Source organism: Cutaneotrichosporon oleaginosum, assembly GCF_008065305.1.
Source record: "Cutaneotrichosporon oleaginosum strain ATCC 20508 chromosome Unknown ATCC20508_contig03, whole genome shotgun sequence".
In the NCBI taxonomy this organism is placed as follows: domain Eukaryota; kingdom Fungi; phylum Basidiomycota; class Tremellomycetes; order Trichosporonales; family Trichosporonaceae; genus Cutaneotrichosporon; species Cutaneotrichosporon oleaginosum.
Genome location: NW_027072172.1, coordinates 1 through 13,283, shown reverse-complemented (window position 1 = coordinate 13,283; position 13,283 = coordinate 1). Strand labels below are relative to the sequence as shown.

The window sequence follows — 13,283 nt, the reverse complement described above, 5'->3', positions numbered from 1 at the left end:
GTTTGTCATACGCTGCCACGGCCGTGGCCCCATCCCTCTATAGACTTCTCCTCTGCTTTTTTCCCCCAGTCGCCCTTCACGCCCTGCTTAAAGCTTGGCGCGCGGTGCGTCGTGGATCTTGGGCCGGGACGCGTAGATGTCACGCACGATCTTGCGGCAGTCGGTCTTGACGATCTTACCGTTCGCGTTGCGCGGGAGCGGCTCGGGGTGGACAACGACGATGACGGGGCGCGCGGGATACCTGAGGCGCGGGAAGACTGCAGCGAGCACGTCCTCCTCGGTGGCGGAGGCGCCGGGCGCGAGCGACACGATGGCGCCGACACGCTCGCCAAGCACGTCGTCCGGCACGCTGACGGCCGCGACCTCGGCCAGGCGGTCGTCGAGCGCGAGCGCGTTCTCGACTTCGGCCGAAGCAATGTTCTCGCCGCCGCGGATGATAATGTCCTTCATCCGGTCGCCGAGGTGCAGGAAGCCCTCTTCGTCAATGTGGCCCATGTCGCCCGTGTCGACGTAGCCCTCAGCATCGATCGTCTCCGCCGTCGCCTTGGGGTTGTTGAGGTATTCGCGCATGTTGCCCTCGCCGCGGGAGAGGAGGAGGCCGAACGAGCCGCGGGGCACCTCGCGGCGCGTCTCGGGGTCCACGATTTTGATGTCACAGATGGGGATGGGCGCGCCGACACTCGTCGGCTTCGCGACGTAGTCTGGCCCGCTGAGGTGGCACACGACGGCGTTGGTCTCCGTCATGCCCCAGCCCTGGCCGACGAAGGCGGCGGGGAAGCGGCTCTTGAGATCATGCGCGAGGCGCGAGGGCGGGGGTGCACCGCCGTAGCTCACCGCCGCGAACTGGTAGTCCTTCGGCAGGTCGGGGCTCTGCAGGATCGCCGTCGCGATCGCAGGGACGCCGCCGATGCTCGTCACCTTCTCTTCGAGGATGAGCTTGACGGCATCCTTGACGCTCCACTTGCGCTGGAACACCATCTTGCCGCCCTTGCCGATTGTGCCGAGCAGACTGGCGAGGTTGCCCGTGACATGGAAGAGGGGAATGGAAATGAGGGACACGCTCTGCGGCGCGGGCGCGCTCATCATCGCACCCATCTCGGCGACGGACAGGCCCATGCGGAGGAACATTCGTGCGGGAGACACAAGCGCCGAGATGACGTTGTGCAGCCCGGCCCGCTGCGTCGAGATCACCGCCTTCGGGTATCCCGTCGTGCCCGACGTGAAGAAGATGCAGCCATCCGAGAACTGGTGCAGGCCCTCGAGACCGCCGCCGACACCAGAGTGGATTGCGTCCTTGTCTGCCTGGCGCGCGGCCGAGAGGTCGATCGCGGTGACACCGGCGCGCGCCGTGCTGGACAGGTGGTCCACGCTCGACCAGCAGTACACGGCGCCGACGTTGCGCTTGGACAGCTCGGCGCGCAGCGGGCCGACCTTGGCCGCGAGCGCCTCATCCACCAGCACAAGCTTGGGGTTCGTGATGCCGAGGCAGTGCGTCTGCGCATCGTCCGTGCTACTATCAGCGGTGTCGATGGTAGACTCACAGAAGGTCGTTAAGGAGCACGGGGACAGCGCCGAGCAGGTGCACACCGACCCATGTGGCGAGCCATCCGGTCGAATTCCGCCCGCCCACAGCCACGCGGTCGCCGGCAACCACCCCCAGGCCACGCATCCATGCCGCGTAGCTCAGTGCAAGCTGATACACCTCCGCGTAGGTGAGGCGCTCGCGCGCGTCGTACTCGGCGGGGTGAGGGAGCGGGGACGAAATCATCTGGCGCTCGGCAAACTCCTTGAATTTCGGAATGAGGTAGGCGCGGAAGGATGGAGGGGTCTGAGATCAGCGCTCCGTTCGCTCCGCCCGCTCGCCACACCGTAACTTTCTCGCAACAGGCTACAGGCCTCCAGCCCACTAGTCACCCGTACTCACGTTCTTCCATGCACGCATGCGCCGCCCCTCAATGTCCATCTCAACCATCTCGAACGGCATGCCCGGCGCCGTGAGGAGCGCGTCGCCTGGCGTCAGCGCTCGCCTGCCGCGCACTCTCACACTCCTCAATCGTGCGCGTCTTGGATGCTGTCGTCGTCGCCATGATGTGTGTGATGGTACGAGACTTCCATCCTCAAAGAATGCTCAAGAAGGTCGGTTCGGGGAGAGATCGGCAGTGGGCCGGGCACAAAATCTCGGAACCACAGAGCCGGGCCGGGCTTGGCTCAGATACGGGCCTGCATCTGCGTCTGCAGCGGCGAGGGCTCGTGGCGGGAGAGGGGGAGGGGGAGGGGGAGGGGGAGAGCGATGTGGAGCGCTCGAGTGGTTGGATGGAAATTAGAAGGGCCGTCATGTGTGGGGTCTCCATGCCCAGGACATCGGCAAATTGTACAATGCAGCCGGACCACGTTGCGGCATGTACCAACATGTCCCGACATGCCCACACGACCTGAAGGTCCATTTCCCCAAGTATGCAGCTCGCAGGCCCGCATCTACATTCCTCGTTCCTAATGCAAGCGAGGTGACAGTGCGAAATACGAAGCGAGAGACGCGCGCAGTAGGCCGAGCGGTGGGCATGGAAGGAAGTGGGCATTAGCACGCGGATATCCGATGAGATTATCCGGCAGAAGCCGACACGGAAGGCCCGATATTTTCTGACCCCAACCAACCGCCGGCGGCTGCGAGCTTGGTACGCGTATGCGGCTTGCAGAGCCACGTCGCATGCACAATAAAAATGTGTACCCGCATGTCTACCACGTGTCGGAGAATACCCTCGACTTGGTCTCTCGACTTGGTGCGACGTGGGCGGCAGGAGGAGTTGCATAAGCTAGAGGACTCTCAGTGCTGGCGGTCATCATAATGCGTTCTCGCAGAACTCGTAAGGGAAACTAACACTTGCGTAGAGAGTTGCAGTGCTTGTGGGCAGGTCTTATGGGCTCAGCGCCGCCGAGCCATACAGTCTCGCATGGTAGCACATTCCCTCGCCGCCCTCAGTTTGCAGTGGCGAGGGTGAACAAGGTATGCCTAAGTATATGATCACCGAAGCACATCCGCGGCGTCACGCCAAGTGGATCCTGGGGCGCCGCCCAATCACAAAACAGGCCCGTCTCCTCCTCGAGGACGGGCGGCGTGAACCGCAGTGTCCCGCCGGGAGGAGGAAAGCCCAGAGTGTTGTGCCCTTGTGTCGAAGCCAAACCCAAGAATCGAGTGAATCATGATGGTGGACAGTGCCTCATGCCCCGACCGTACGTCCTCGGAAATCGCCTTGAGAGATAACTTTGCGCACAGCCAGCACAATGTATCGCCTTTTGTTTGTAGCCTTTGGTAATCTTGTGAACCAAGGCGCAGTGCCAAGTTGTGCTTAGAGGGAAGGGCGGTAAATACATTGCGATGTGACTTGTGGACAGGCTCTGAGTGAGCTCTCAACTCGTGGTGGTCACAGTGCCAAAGCGTGGGTGTCCCACCTCTTTCCCGCATGCAGATGACTGTCCAACCCTCCAGTTTGGAAAAGCGTGCCGAAAGCGGCGAGCTTCTGAGGGAATTTGTGCCACTCCGGGAACAGCGAGGAAAACGTGGCTTAGTGTGTCGTGCAGAGGCCTGGCAGCCTCCCCACCTTGTAGACCCCAACCATCTTGCCAATTGAAAGCGCCGGTGTCTAACTGTCAAGCCACGCAACTCGATGACACAATCTGAAAGTGAGCCAAACCTTCGTAGATTGTGGGCTTCGATACCCCGAGGACTGATCGTATCCACCGACACCACTGCTCGGCTGGATCCGAGCCCTCAGCACTGCGCCCTCTTGTGTGCCCTCGCATAAAAAGACCTGAATGTAACATCCAGAGGACTACTTGTGGTGGATGTGAATAGCTTTGGCCGCGGGCAACGTATCAGTTGATCAGTCGAGAGTTGTAAGGTTGTGAGGGGTCGTCCTGGAGATTGATATGGCTGAGGTGCTGTGATCAGAAGGTGGAGTAAGGGTGGACGGGCTTGAATGCTCGAAGGATGTTAGCACGAATGTGCGATTGCACGAGCAGCGGAAAACCGCGAAGCACCGAGACAAGATGCACGATGACAAGATGATCAGACGATAAGTCGAAGCTGAAGGTGGAAGTGGAGGAGGCGGAGATTCTTGAGAATCCCGTCAATCTCGCCCATTCCGCATGCCAAATCTCCTTCTTCTCGGTTCATTCGATCTTGCAGACACCGTGGCGTGCAGCATCTGCTGCACGCTCTCTGGTGCAGCTTGCTGTACGCTCTGCTCGTCCCCATTTCTACCCGCCGTCATCTGCCTATCGCGCAGTGCCCTCCTCTCACCGGCCACCTCCGACGTTCCAGGGGCAGCGGCGAACGGCAGCTCGCGCGGCCCCCGCCGGACACAGCACCGGCAAGCCCGGTTGGCTGTTCGGCAGAGACGGGTTCCTTATCGCATTCCGTATTACGCTATTTCATTGCTGTTGATACCTTATCTTCTCAACACGTTCTCATCATGCTCATCAGGCTCATTGCATTCTGTCTCTATTGATCCTAACCGCGCTCGTTGATGCTGGCAGTCTCACTTCGCTTGTCTGCTCATGCACAATGGGGAATGCACGAAACCCGCCCCATTGGACGACGCTTAGGCTATCAGCTGGTCAAGATGCATTAAGCGAGACTGGCCCGGTCGCATCGGCCATCTCACGGCACGGCTCCACCCATTCATGATCTCGTGACCGTGGCTATCGCAGGCACCTACAGCGCACATCGCACAACAACAGCCCAGCGGTCGCGAGGACGGATAAGCCCGGGATGCATAAGCCAGCGAGTACACACTTGCTGCCCACTACACACTACACACATCGCATTCTGCGCCCCACCGCAGCATGAAAGCCTCAACAGTCATACACAAGCTCGAGACAGTTCATCCCGACGGCCAGAGCGCCGGCGAGATGTTCCTTGCGAACGAGGACCTCCTTCCGGTCCCGGATGCTCAGCGGACATGGAACCATCTCTCCTTCGTGCGTTCACTGATTCTCTGCCGTTCTTCTGACGCCAGGTATGGTTCTGGATCGCCGATAGCTTCAATCTGAACACCTTCGTGATTGCGAGCAGCATGATCACGGCAGGTCTTTCGTGGTGGCAGGCTTTCCTGTGCGTCATCATCGGGTACAGCCTCGTGCCACCATTCTTGGTGCTCAACGCCCGCCCCGGCGCGAAGCACGGCATCGTGTTCCCCGCCGTTTGCCGCACGACTTTCGGCGTCTTCGGCTCGCTGTGGCCTGTATTCAACCGCGCCGGCATGGCGTGCGTCTGGTGGGGCGTACAGGCCTGGCTCGGCGGCGAGTGCGTATATGGCCTCATCCGCGCCATCTGGCCGTCCTTCTCCCGCATCCCGAACACCATGCCCGCCAGCACCGAGACCACGACGGCATACCTCGTCTCCTTCGTCATCTACTGGCTCCTCTCGATCCCCGTGACATGGGTGCCGATCCACAAGCTGCGCTACTGGTTCGCGGCGAAGGCCGTCATTGGCCCCGCAGTTGGCTTCGCCCTCTTTGGTTGGAGCATTCAGAGGGCAGGCGGCGTGGGACCCGTCTTCTCACAGAAGGCTACCCTCTCGGGCTCGGCCCTCGGATGGCAGATGATGATCTCCATCTCGAGCTGCTTCAACAACAGTACGCCTACTTCTCCGTTCCTATCTAATCACCCCAGTGTTCACCCTCATTACAAACGCACCTGACTTTGCTTCGCGCGCTAAGACGCCCTCCGCCGCCGTCTGGCCGCAGGGTGCGTCCTAGGCTCCTCCCTCCACATTCACTGACACCCGCAGTCTTCGCCCTCCCCATCGGCTTCATCGTCACCTCCTTCCTCGGCATTGTCATTGCCTCCAGCGCGGCGCCTCAGTTCGGCGCGCCGATTTGGGACGTCGTGAAGGTCATGGACGCGATGCAGGGCGCCGACGCGTCGTCTGCGACCCGCGCCGGTCTCGCCTTCATCTACCTCGGGTTCATCTACGTGCAGCTCATGCTCAACGTCGCGGCTAATTCGATCAGCGCGGGGTGCGACCTCACGGCGCTCTTCCCGCGCTTCATCAACATCCGCCGTGGCGGATACATTTGCATGGTCGTAGGCATCGCCATGAACCCGTGGCTGCTGTATAAGAGCAGCGCGACGTTCGGCAACTATCTTGGCGCGTACGGCGTCCTGCTCTCGTGCATTGCCGGCCCCATGATCACCGACTACTGGCTCGTGCGCCGCGGTCACATGCGCCTCGCAGACCTGTACAGCACAAGCAAGGAGGGCTGGTACTGGTACACGTGGGGTATCAACTGGCGCGGATACGCTGGCTACCTAGCCGGCTTTGCCATGAATGCGCCGGGCTTCATCCACGCTCTCAGCCCCGGCATCAACATCGCCCCAGGCGCACAGCGCATCTACGCGCTCAGCTGGCTCACGGGGACTGGCGTTAGCGCGCTCGTGTACTATCTCTGCTGTGTCGTGTCCCCGCCGCCGGGCATGTCGCGCACATTCGAGGAGGTCGACGAAAGTCACTTCCGCGACACGCTCGACGATGCCCGCCTACCCCACGCGGACTCGATGGAGAAGAATGACGGGGTGGCGGTCCGCGTCACCTCCGTGGGGCACTAGGCTAGGTCGACACCATGTATAGTTGTATCTGCTGCCAAGCAGGCCTGCGTGAGCGCTCTTGGGGACCCGGGTTCACGTGTGGTCTCTCCCTGACCCATTGACAAGCGTGTTTGGGTGACCGGCCCGGCTCCTGATGTCCTGACCGGTCACGCGAGCAGGTTGTCACCGATTGGCGCGCAAAGCGAAGGTTTCGGGCGAACCGTCTTTCGGGTTTTACTGAAAGGGCTCAGAGATGAACAGTTAACCAGAGCCCTTGTCCAAACGGATAACCGTGGGAGCCTGGACTAACAGTGCCACCTGATGAGGTCATGCATGCACGACTGATGGGATCACCCCAGTGCCAGAAAGTACTTGAAAACTATCCTCGAGTCCTATTACCTTTGACACGTCGTTGCTACCTCGTCCGACATGCTAGTTTCAGGCGCGTCACCGCACAGTCCGTCCTGCCGCCCACTCCAGTGCAAACTCGTGTCTTGGCGGCCATCGACTCTTGTCTGCCGCTGCCCTGCTGTTATTGAACCGGGAGCGGCTAGCAACCTCACTTTAGCAAACAATGACCACGTGTTGGCTGGGCTGGAGTTCGGCGGAGCATGAGTAGGTCGTCAAACTGAGAGATATTCAACTTTCTATGGTGCCTCATCCCGTCGGCCTGCACTACTACTGTCGACCTCGCGTTTCACGGTAAACAGTGCTTCACGACCATCATGGCCTAGACCACGGCCTAGCCCTCTCATGTATGCATGTCACACTTCGCGGAGCCTCATTCAACGATGCCGTGCAAGGCGGTCATTGGGCCCATGGTCCCCAACCTATCCCTAAGCCCTGCGCAACTCAGAGGTCAAAAAGCATCACTGGCCTACCGGAAGGATGCATTGGGTCTTCGTCTTCGTAACAATGCCCGTGAGCCTGCGCAATCCGCGCTCGTAAAGCCCTTAATGGGTTACAATACAATCCGCGCGGTGCATTGGCGGGCTAAGGCTGACCTGGATGTGTCCGTGCTTACGACAGTGGGTTTGAAGGAGGCATATTGAGAATTCTGGGGGCGTCGAGGAGAGTCCTTGTCGTACATTACATCGTAAGATGCGCCGCACCGCCGCCACTATGCCACACGCTACGCCATTCAACGACGTGTAAACACATCAGTAGTGCAGCCAGGTATCAGAACTTCGTCCTGCAGCATGGATACGTTTCACCCGGATTTGGTGGTCTTGTCACACGCCTATCGATGGACCATGACACATAACCCTTGTACAAAGCCTGAGGATGTTGACTTGTCCAGCGCTATGTTGTAATCAGACAAACCAGAGAGGGGTATTTGAGAGAATTTGACATGAGACGGGCCTGGCCAAGACGTGCGCTTGCGACTAACTGGCACCCTTTGGAGCTGTGAACGTATGTAACGTTCTTTGCCGCAACTTGAACCGTTTCATCTCATTGAAGACACAACATCAACCCAATACGAATTGGTGGTCACCGACTAAGACCTCTAGCCTCTTAGCTTAAAGAATGCATGGAACAACGACTAGTGGAACAGGGGACAAATGCTGGAGAGCGTTTGAGACTTCTTCGGGCACTGAGCCTTGCCTCGCTTCTTTTGTGTCGAGGTCGAGGGCCTGAGAGGTTGCGATCCGTTGTGCTTGAATGACGTGAGAGCGTGAAAGTGCAACAAGGGGCATTCTGAACAGTAGAGAACTTGGCATCTGGTAGCATCTCATTCTCGACAAGTCCAGTCTGTGGAGACCTATGGATTGCGGATGCTCATACAACGTTCCTTTTAACAGTACAGGAGGCTGCCTGTCACGGCTTCAGCATCTCGTTCCCACATTAGTCAACTCTTCCAGGTTGGTGTGTCGTAGCGTGACGTCCTTGTGCCCTTGGCCGTAAACAGTGCCATTCACCTGACTTCCGGTTGACCAAGTGGGTCTTCAGTCTAGATCCTTAGGTGAGACTACCACACGGAATCTTCTGCATAAGCATCAGAATCCCAGAGGCAAACGGGACTCTTTCCCTTCATCATGACGCCCACCTCTCCAATGGGGCTGTGATGTGCACAAGTGCCGTCGGACTCTGTTGTTCTCACCGGACTCGTCTTGGCAGGAGGGTTTCCCTTAGGATGCCGCATCCTCCTCCCCATGAATCGTGGATTGATCGATGCCACCGGCGCAATGTGAGTTGATTTGGTCAGCACAGCTTGCTGAGATCAATGCGAACTGGCCCCACATTCTTATCGCACGATAATCAGGTGCGCAGTTCTCAGACATGCGCTGAGCCGTCGGAATCTGAATGCGACACAGATCTCCGGCCCTGAAAATCTCGTGCCGCTCCGGGAGATAACTGCGCCTGGAGAACGCCGCGATGGGAGATGGCCGCACTGGGAGATGGTCGCGCCGGGAGGTGGCCGCGCGGGGTATGGACCGGATATTAGCATGAGGGCCCGTCCGTTACCAGTCTCATTCTTGCCAAGAATGACCTCATGGATTTTGGTAGGGACAAGTGCATGACCTTCCGCCTCCCCAACCAGCACTCCTCCCTGCGAGATCTGTATGCCTTCGGCGACCCATTGGATGACGGTTACTATCACGATTCTGAGCCGATGGCCTAGAACAGTGTGTCATCGCTCTGATGTGGGTCTGCTCCGCCGCTGGCTACCACGTCTCCCACGGGGCAACTCGAACGACAGCTCTTTGACAACATGAACCGAAGTCCCAGCTTTGACACAAGACTGAGGGACAGCGACTGGGCCAACTGGGGTCCCCTCGTCCACTTCCGAGGCGTTTTCCGGCCGCCGCAGTCCTGCTCAGCTATCAGTTGTGCCCCCCCGGGGCCACCCAGCTCCCATACGTCCTCCTACCTCGGAATGTTGCCTAAAGTAGCCGGGAACAGCATGCGGAACGTTGGGGATGCATGAAAGATGCAAGCCCAGCGCTATGTTACCAAACGCCGGATCTGCGTGAAAACGCAGGTGGCCCAGAGGGGAAAAGGCTTCTCCTTGTGCTGCGAGGGTAATTGAATGGACCCAGAGTTCGGGTGACAGGCTGTGCAGGTGTCACATGCTGCGCGCGAGCGAGGAGACAATGCCTCAGAAGCAAACGATTGCATGGTTCTCACTCCACACCTCACTGTGTCCTGGAGCCGATCGCATATGTGGAAGCGGCATGGCGGCGACTGACGCGGAGGTGGACACAAACTTAGCCAGTCTTCTCCTCGGCAAAGATCTGCCCAACATCGACTGGGCAAGGGTCTGCTCCATCCTATCGCTCGGCGAGAAGCACTCTCGATTGCATCAGTGGATGTGTTGATCAACCTGACGCCAGTGATTGAGCCTGCCCCGGCCTACACCGCGAAGCCACTGGGAAAACGCGAGAGTGCATGTTGAGGCGCATGCAGTTCAAAGTCGTCGAGAAGAGGGTTCATAGCACCGCTGAGGATGTAATGCAAACGATCAGATGGCCTGAATCACCGACCTGAGGCTGAAGCTCGATCAAAGTCACGGAAGTCGACATCGTGGTCATACTGAGCCAATCGAACAGGGGCCTCATATTGTCTCTCTTCTGGAGCTGCAACAGCTCACTCTTGGGGACGAGTTAACGCCCTCTTTTGAGGAGGTGCCGTTCTCCCGCCGCCATGTTGTCGAGATGAGCTGGGTTGGATTCACTCTGCTCTCAAGCCTCGTTGTCCAGCACCGTGATGCCATAGTCCGGCAGCGTATCAACAAGTTGTGATTTAGTGCCGCTGAAAGGACTGCGTAAGAGAGGACGTGCGCCCACCCACCGGGCAATACGCGTGTATCATCGTTTTGATTGGCGAAGGCTGCGAATGCCGCTGAAGTATGCAAACAATGCATGCTGCTAACAGTGAGATTTCCTGAGAGTTTCTGTACCGCACGGAGCCAGAGTCCCCTCCCACGCTTTCCGAGACGCCGGGCCGGCACGGAAGACGGGGCGCTCCACAATGCGATTCGAGCAAACCAGTCCGGTCGTGTCGCCAGAGGCGCAAGACACTGCATTTCGTGCCAGCTCGATCAAGCCGTCCACTTTACTGCAAGATGCGCCGTTGGCCAACGCTTTGGACACGGGTGCCACATTGCGACGACCGAAGGGGAGGACGGAGGGTGCATAATGCCCGTCTAAGCCGCCTCCCCCTGCGCCACCGCTGTCGCCTCAGTGCTTGATCGCCCTGTGCGCCACTCCTCTCTGTACACACGTGTAGGTCCTTCATCTCGTCTGGCCAGGCTCGGCGATAAGCAGATCTGCCGTCGACGTCTGCTCGCGTCAGCACCCAAAGTCTAACGTCGGGTGTGTGATGCAGGATTTCAGGGTGGCGGCGGAAATCGATCGAGATACATGACAATTCATCCGTAAAACAGCCGACAGCAGTAACTCCGGCGCTCCGCGCTTTAGCGTAGAAATCTGCCAACGGGCGGGAAGTGCTTGCGCAGTTGCATCCGGGTGGGCTGAAACCTGTTGCTTGACACCGGCTGCCATGACGCCGAGGCTTGTGTTGTCACCCTCGTTGATACCATGTGATGCGACGCAGGGCATGCCTCCACAGTGTTTTGCTCTCCACTAGTTTTCCGAACCCTCACAATGATTCAGAGAGCATCACCGCCAAGTGGAGTGGGCGGCGCTTGGGAGGCGGAGTCTGCTTGACACTTCCGGACCGTGTACTGCGTGTTTGTACTCCGACCCCAACAGCGCGCGAGGGGCGGTGTAAGGAAGGCATCCACGCTGATAGGCGGTCTGCCCGGCCTCCGAGTATGTTCGTCCTGCCAAGGCTTACCTTCGCCCGACACGAGAAAGGTAATCAGAAGAGGGCGACGTCGGCGCCGTCCTCCTCTCCGGGATCGTCCGCGGGGGTCAGGCGCTTGCTGATCAGATGATCATGATGGGCAGGGTGCACGGCCCTTCACCGCCGGCCAAACCGCGACCAGTGCGAACAACCCATCGCCGGGGGTACCGGGTTCCTAGCGTCGGCGGCGGCGCGATAGGCAGACGATGCAGCCAGTACCACGCGGCGTGGGTGAGAAGCGGGGTGGCGTCCAGGAAGGCCGGCGCCACAAGCGTGACGCCAAATATGCATCTTTGCGGCGTTGTCGTCATTCGCCCTTCGCCCTTCTGTGCATTCCTACACCTGGGCTGTGGAGGGGCTGCAGCAGCGGTCGGGTGGATGCCGTCTCCGGCCCCGACCCACTCGGCTTTACCGAGCTCGGAACTCCGAGAGCGCCACGTGCCTCTCCCATTCATTCAACCCACACCACTGCGCCAAAGAAGGATCATTGAATGCAGCCTCCCATTGTATCCCCTCCCAACCTGCTGGGCAGGGATGCTCATTGAATCGCAAAAACTTTTGAGTGGAGTAATGAAACATCGTCCTGAACGAGCAGTGTGATCGAGCGGAGAATTCTCAGCGAAGATATGTAGTTGCTCCAAGTGGAGACTGTGAAGCTAACAGGATGCGGGGTGGTGGTACCGAGGACGGTCCGCGCCAAGTTACCGCACTGCCCAAATTGCCATCAGCGTCTGCATCCTGTCGAAGCTTGTCGTGTAGTTTCCCTCCCTCAGGTAGGCGCGACCTCTCTCCTTGCAGAGGTGTAACTCGATACATGGCCTCGACGAGCTTGTGCTTGTGCTTGTGCTTAGCAGGGTTTATCGAAGCGCGCCACGGCGCTCAGCTGCCCAAACCTTGAGCCTGCCCACAGTCCTGCTTGACCCATGGGGTGCAGGTCGGTGCAGGGTGTGCCGAAAGTCACCCCTCGGCTGACCCACCCCAATAAGCATACCCTGCACAGGCACCATCTCTCAGGCACCATCTACCCTGCATAATATCTCCGCCACCGGCATTGGGAGGATCTCAATCGATCCGAGTGTCTCGCAGACCGCACCGGCGGAGTAGTTCCGCCAACCCCACAGTTCTACGGAGTGATGCGCCCCCTCCCCCCCCCCCCCCCCCTCTTCTGTCCCCACGGACAGCGTGTTCCGCGGCCGGTAGGGTTAGGAGGTCAGCCGCGATGTTGCCGCAGCACAGCCGCAGCGGTCAATGATATTGAGGCGCCGCCAAGCGGTTCATCCTAAACACCATGTCCCCCGCTCTGATGGATTGCAGCAAACGCTCAGGAGAGTGAGGGTCCTTCACAGAGAGTAGCTGAAAGAAGGAAAATGCCCGCAAGAGGGGGAGACAGTCGGATGTGCGAATGTGGCGGCATGACAGAGCGCCGGACTGAATGTGTTTGGGTTGGTGACGGAGGCGTGAACCTAACAAAGCCAAGCGTCGGCAGGCGATCTCAATCTGCCTCAGAGACAGAGGAAGAGGACACTGTCACCTTCCAGATGTCAGCGTAATCGAGGGTGTGGCAGCGAGGCGAAATCAGCAGGAAGGATGTTGTGGCGGCGCATGAGGTGATAAGGTTCTCTAGCTGAGATTGGATGGGAAACGAGTCAAACAAGAGCTTCGGGGACGAAGTGGACAAGCCTCGACAACATAAGAGTGCGGTAGCCATCAGTTTGAGGCATCTTCATCCCCCTCTTCCCCATCCTCGTTCTCCCCTCCTTCTTCCCCATTCAGAATAATGCTCTGGCTTCCAGCTCTCCTTGCCCTTGCCTCGTTCGTCAAGGCCGACGTGTTCGGTACTTGTGGCGGTATCGGTACACTCGGCGGTGATGGTCTCGTCCCTGGCCTC

The 13,283-nt window shown here is 59.1% G+C and overlaps 2 protein-coding genes across 2 annotated transcripts; one reads left to right on the top strand and one right to left on the bottom strand.

Annotated features, from left to right (window-relative positions):
- Positions 1–87: 87 nt before the first annotated feature.
- Positions 88–2,087, bottom strand: COLE_03184 (uncharacterized protein; the record flags this gene model as incomplete). Its single annotated transcript, XM_018426054.2, has 4 exons — positions 88–1,510; positions 1,542–1,828; positions 1,925–2,010; positions 2,045–2,087. The coding sequence occupies 4 exons, from the start codon at positions 2,085–2,087 to the stop codon at positions 88–90; spliced, it is 1,839 nt and encodes a 612-aa protein (XP_018277382.1).
- Positions 2,088–4,842: 2,755 nt separating this feature from the next.
- Positions 4,843–6,607, top strand: COLE_03183 (uncharacterized protein; the record flags this gene model as incomplete). Its single annotated transcript, XM_018420919.2, has 4 exons — positions 4,843–4,977; positions 5,016–5,634; positions 5,672–5,746; positions 5,790–6,607. The coding sequence occupies 4 exons, from the start codon at positions 4,843–4,845 to the stop codon at positions 6,605–6,607; spliced, it is 1,647 nt and encodes a 548-aa protein (XP_018277383.1).
- Between the last annotated feature and the right edge of the window lie 6,676 nt (positions 6,608–13,283).